The sequence below is a fragment of the Pteropus vampyrus genome, unplaced genomic scaffold (genome assembly GCF_000151845.1).
Source record: "Pteropus vampyrus isolate Shadow unplaced genomic scaffold, Pvam_2.0 Scaffold360, whole genome shotgun sequence".
Lineage (NCBI taxonomy): Eukaryota > Metazoa > Chordata > Mammalia > Chiroptera > Pteropodidae > Pteropus > Pteropus vampyrus.
The window spans coordinates 538,342-544,132 of record NW_011889141.1 but is presented as its reverse complement, the minus strand read 5'-3'; the positions used below and the strand labels follow the sequence as shown (position 1 = coordinate 544,132).

At 40.1% G+C, this 5,791-nt stretch overlaps 1 protein-coding gene across 1 annotated transcript in view; it reads right to left on the bottom strand.

Annotated features, from left to right (window-relative positions):
• TCN1 (transcobalamin 1) overlaps positions 1–5,791 on the bottom strand; it is a 10,866-nt gene extending 5,075 nt beyond the window's left edge. The window contains 5 exon segments of the mRNA XM_011379459.2: positions 890–1,080; positions 2,365–2,520; positions 3,423–3,560; positions 4,385–4,564; positions 5,713–5,791. Of these exon segments, the coding sequence (XP_011377761.1) occupies positions 890–1,080; positions 2,365–2,520; positions 3,423–3,560; positions 4,385–4,564; positions 5,713–5,791 (744 nt within the window).

Genomic DNA, 5,791 nt, shown 5'->3' with positions numbered 1-5,791 from the left:
ACAACAATACAAACAACTTTACGATTGGATCCCTGCCTACGGCACCAGCCTTGTCTAGTAATTTTTCCCAAGGACCCAATGCTGACCTCACCTCAATCGCCCTAAAATGTGTAATGTTCTTTGGTGCCTTTGGTCTTTGTCCTTGTTTATTCTCCATCCCTTCTCTCTTCCTGAGTCAGCCTGGCAGATCCCTATTCATATTAAAGATTCGGCGAAATGTTTTTTTCTGTAAACTTTCCTTCATCTCTTCTTGTATCCAGCCCTGTACGGTGGGGTAAATCGGTGCAGGAATAAAGTCCCAGACTTTGAGGAACATAGACAGGACAGTATAGGTGCTGAGTGTGAGTTTTGAAACCAACTGGTTAGGTCCCGTCCCTGTCTGCATCACTTTCTGGCGTTGTAATATTAGGCAAGTTACTGATACTCCATGACTCACGCTCTTATTATAGGAAATGGTGGTAATAATTCTTTCTTCATTATGTGTGCGTTAATGAGTTAACGTCAATAAATACGACCTGCTGTTATCGTCACTCCACTTCTACAGCAGTAATTGATTTGGAAGGTAGGATGAAAGCACAAAACAGTGGTATATGATAAAGTGTGAAATTACATGTGATGGAAAGACAGATTGTAGTCGTAGTAGACTCTAGAATTTCTTAAGTAAATTGTAGTCAAGAGAAGCTTCATAGAAGCATTGGATATGGGAGGGTAAAGATTGAAGGTGAAGAGAATACATTTCACGCAGAGGAGTGGAATCATATGAGTGAAATCAAAGGTAAGACAGGAACAGAATGAACAATAAGATCTTGGGAGACCAATAAGAAAGGATAAAGATACTACTTTCTCCCATGACTCCCTTCTCTAACTCCTGTTTTATCCTCTGACTTACCTGCATAGCTTCTCCTGTACTAAAAGTGTTTCCAATGAGACCGTTTTCTTTTTTCTCAGACAGAATCTTTTTCACCAGTAGCTCTGTATGATTATTGATACGATTTAAATCCTCTTCATCTGCTTCGATCTTCTCGTTTATTATTCTTCTCTTCACACAGGTCAAAGCCAAGACAGCCATTGCACCAGTATCTGTCAGGGAACAAAACCTTGGTGGTAGAATGACAAAACATCCCACTTTGGCCAGAACTGATGGGGTTCCTGATATGTGGGATTTTAGCGCTAAAAGAGTAACAGATCCAGGCAACCTGGGATGGCTAATCATGCTAGTCGATGATGAGAGAGAAGGGTTTCAAAATCCAGCAATCATCCCTCCAGCATTAACCACTCCAATATCCCAAGACTCCTTCCTTAAGTTGAGTAGCCATGTGCCTCGTACTTAATGAGTCATATCTTAGTCATAGAAACACACATGGAGTTGTAGGTGCTTACACACTAACTGTCTTCCACTTTTTCATCTTGAGTTTTCTCATTTTTTCATCATTCAGCCATATTGGCAAAGGAATTGAGAAAAAACGCAGGATGATACACCAAACAAAATATGTCTTTGTCATATTTTCAAGGTTTTCATTAGACTGATTAGAAAATAGCACTCAAGAGAATTATTTCCCAATAAACCTTCTTAAGAGGGAAAATGATGAAGCAAGAGATTGGAAGATGAGAGAATAAGATCTTTTTTTCCTGGCTTGTTACTTGGTTCCCCCTAAGTTTCTTAGGCGTGGTGACTTCCCTCTCTCATAAGAAAAGGATTAGGAGAAATCTCACATTTTCCTTACTACCTAGAGATACTGAATGATTCTCCTTGAGCTTCTTGGAGAAAGATGAGATTGCGTATCTGGATCCATAGGGGCTGAGCACCAATACTAGCTGTCTAGAGGAGACTTCTTTTTGGATGTGTAAGCTGACCCAGTGGAAAATTTCTAGTCCTTCCCCATTGTGAATACATACTTTATTGATCAAAATATTGGGCCTTGTCACCCAGAGAGGTTGTGTCATTCAAGTAAACTTACACATCCAAATGGTTCCAATAAACTGAAGAAAGAGGCAGGGGTTGAGATAAATGAATTCCACTTCATTCTCTTTCTATAATACTTATACTTCCTAAAATGTCCTATTTGAAGATTCTCGTGAACTATCCTTATTTTACAGATGGGAAAATAAAGCCAAGAGATAAAAATCCATTGGTTATATAACTCAAATAAGAGCTAAGCTAGGAACCAGGTCTTACACATTTAGAAAGAGACTTAATTGCCATGCAATATCCAGTCTTCTCAAAAAGAAAATTCTCTTCCGCGGAGACTAGGGTAGACAGGCTAGAAAAAAAATCTAAGTGCTTCCTGGTAGGAAAAAATCCTAGGGCAAGAGCTACTGCTAACCATGTCCTTTCTACCAAGGGAATTGGGTTTAATGACTCACCTACTGAGAACCGACCACCAAAAGAGAAGTTTTTATCTTCAGGAGTGAAGCGTTTAGTAACTTCGGTGATCAAGTAGCTCCCATTGAACAGACACAAGGCCAAAACGTCCAGGCTGAGCTGGTAGTAATTAGTCAGTGGATTGCCATCATGTACTCCTAGCAGAGAGAAAAGAAATATCTTACTCATGGAAGTGGTACTGGAGGGATCCATTTGCAATCTTTTCCTGCTTGCTCTATTCCCGTTTCTCTATGTTTAAGCAGAGGTGAGTGATAGAAAGGGGGGAGATCACTCACAGAATCAGCAAACTTGAGAAATTTAAAGGCTCTTAAGAGCCACCAAATTCAACTCAACTCCTTTTATTTTATCCCTGAGAAGACCTGGCATGAAAGAGATTAAAATACTATCCCGATATTCGGGTGGTTACAGGACTAGAACACAGATTTCCCACCACCATGCCTCTTGCACTTTCAATAGTAACGTGTTGAAAGTATATGTAGAAGTGAAGGAAATAGAGGTCATCTCAAGGGAAGATGGGAGAGGAGAGACTTAACGAATAATAGAATATTAGGTAGGAGTTGAAATAATAACAGTGCACCTCACTCAAAGCCATGATGGTTAACCTATTTTTCTCAGTGAGAAAGTACTTCTGGCTATCTTTGGCTCTTATGCTAGTAGTGTATGCTTTGGTACTATGACACCGTGTCTTGTATTGCTCAGCTGTTTCCTGGGTAATTCATTATTTGTCTACAAAGCAAACTTCTGGGGGACTAGAAAACTGTTTCGTGTGTGTGTGTGTGTGTGTGTGTGTGTGTGTGTGTGTGTTCATCATCATGTATAGGGTAGTGCTTGATGTAGGGTCAACTCTCGGTTGATCTTATTTGAAAACAAAATTCAAGGTCCTGGTGAAAGCAGCAAGAAGTGAAGGTGATCTACGAAGATAGAGTGAGATGAAGGAAATGAAGAGGAGAAGGAAAGAGTGGAGGGAAACTTCAGACAGTTCTGAATCAGCAGAGGAGAAGGCGGGGTTGTCCAGGGTCTCTGAACATTTGATTCTCACCCATGTTTTCGATTTCTGCTTGGAATTTCTTTTCTAGTTGGCTGACTAAGTGAGAATACGTGAATGTTTCATTGGAGTTTTGACATGTCCCCAAAGCCAGTATAACCAAGGCAAGCTGTCCCGAGGTTAAATTTGACCCTGAAAAGAAAAGTATTCAAATTTAACAAGGTACATGCCTGTGATCTTGGGGGGCCTCCTGTCTTCCTTGTGACTTATGATGCCTGTGACTTCTTTCTTTTGTTCCTCTCTATACTAATCTTTTATTGTTCTCATCTTTATTCCCCAAGCAGAGTCTTTTCTAGCAGTACTGTAAAAATGCAAGCTAGACCTTAGTCTTTCTCATGAAATCATGGGCTCTTTTTGGAATCATGAAATCCTTATAAAGATTAAAAAAGAAGAAGAAAAATAGATAAATAATAAAATCTTGGGATTTCCTCTTTTTGTAGATGCCATCTTGCGGGGATAGTAATAATTGACTTTGACATTCCGCCTTATAGAGTATCAAAACTCTCAGGTTTTTCATAATTCTTAGAATAAGAGGGAGGTAGGTGTAGCTTCCTTTTCCCCTGATATTAATTAGAAAGCTGAGGCTCAGTGTTGACATGAAAGCCCCAAGGTGGAGGCTGGACTCGAACCCAGGCCACACCTCTCTTATTATATGGTTTTCTCTCTGTTGTCAAGTTTCTTAGTTGTGGTTCGCATCTTTGTCTAGTTGTGAACTCAGCTAGCTTATAGGACAGTAGTAATGGATAAGAGTCTATAATTCCTTTTATTTTTCCTTGCGACTTCTTGAAGGAAAATGGTTTTCAGACCCAAAAAATGTACGGCCTAGCTCTAGAGTAAGTGCCAGGGGACTGATATTTTGAGGTACATTTCTGTCACCTCAAGTTAAAGCTAGATATAGCAGGCATACCTTGGACGTACCATTTTTAGGACTCACTGCAGAGAACATAGGCACTCACCTTTCTGTCCCTCGTTGTCTTTGACTTGTTGGATCAGCTGTTGTTCTAAGCTTTGGTCCTGGATCCCAACAAGTCTGAGGGACAACAGGACATTGGCGACTTGGATTCCTCTGGTATATTTTGAATTGATCATTGTGTTTATCAGAGGGTTCAGACGGGAGCGATTTTCTTTGCTTACCTCTGTGGCAGCGGTAGGAGGAAATAAGGAACACACAGAGAAAATATTAAGGCTGGGAATGGGTGATACTAAAATATTTAGTTATACATATGGCGCAGACAGCTTCCTTGACCACTGAAGACAGAGTTAATTATTTTGTGCAGTGAATTGAACTTCAGAACCTCAATAGAGGCCCCCTACTCTTAGGATACAATAGAGGAAATGACAAGCCAGGAAATAAAATTAAAGTTAGCAGATTCTGTGCTTTAGCTTGTGTGAATGCAAGTCTTCCTGCTGTGGTATTGATCTCTTCTCGCAGGCTACAGCATACCAGGACCATGTAGCCACAGATGGCACCACCACATAGTCATCTTTGAACTCAATTCCAGGGTAAATACTTACATGAAGAAATCACGCACCTGGGAGCTACATCAGATCTTAAAGAAATCGCCTGCTTCAACACCCTTCCCCAATTGTCCTCCATATAAATGAAGCTAAAGAAATTCAGAAACATTAGATCATTCAGCTACTAAGGGTTCAGACTAGATGTGAACCCAGTTTTTCTTTCTCTTACTTGCTATTTTTTAATGCAATCACATAATCTCTGGATTCTATAGCCAGAAGAGGGATGATGGGGCTTGTACCTAAGGCCCCTGGAGAAGAGTGAAGGGAAGGAGATGTGTAGCTTGGGACATCTAAACTCAACAACAACAGGAGAGCAGTTTTCATTATTTGAAAGGGATTATTAACATTATTTTTTTTCTATGTAGTTACAAAACCCATGGATTGAACTTCAGAAAATAGATTGTATCTCAAAATTAAAAGATAACTTTTCACGATCTTGAAGTTTTTCCGGGGTCATGAATTTTCTGTCATTGAAAATGAACAAGAATAGACAGTTACTTAGCAGTGTTTCCATGATAGAGAGGATCTGAGCATAGGAAGTTAGGCAAGTTAGGCAAGTTAATGTTGATTATGGTCCCTTTCAAAATGACATACACTGTGGAACTTTCTTTACCACCTCCTGCCACCCTTCACATTACTCATAGAGTCCAACTACATATAGAACTGAAATAAGGTCTTTTCTCAGATAGCTCTATATACAAAGTCCCTGTCAGTAACCATCAGGAGACTATCGCACGAGAGTAATTTTACCCCAAAGCATACTCACCACAGATGGTGCATAGTTGGCTTGGAATAAGGGCAAACGGTAGGAGCCCCACTAGGGGCAGCTGGTGTGATTGTCCCAT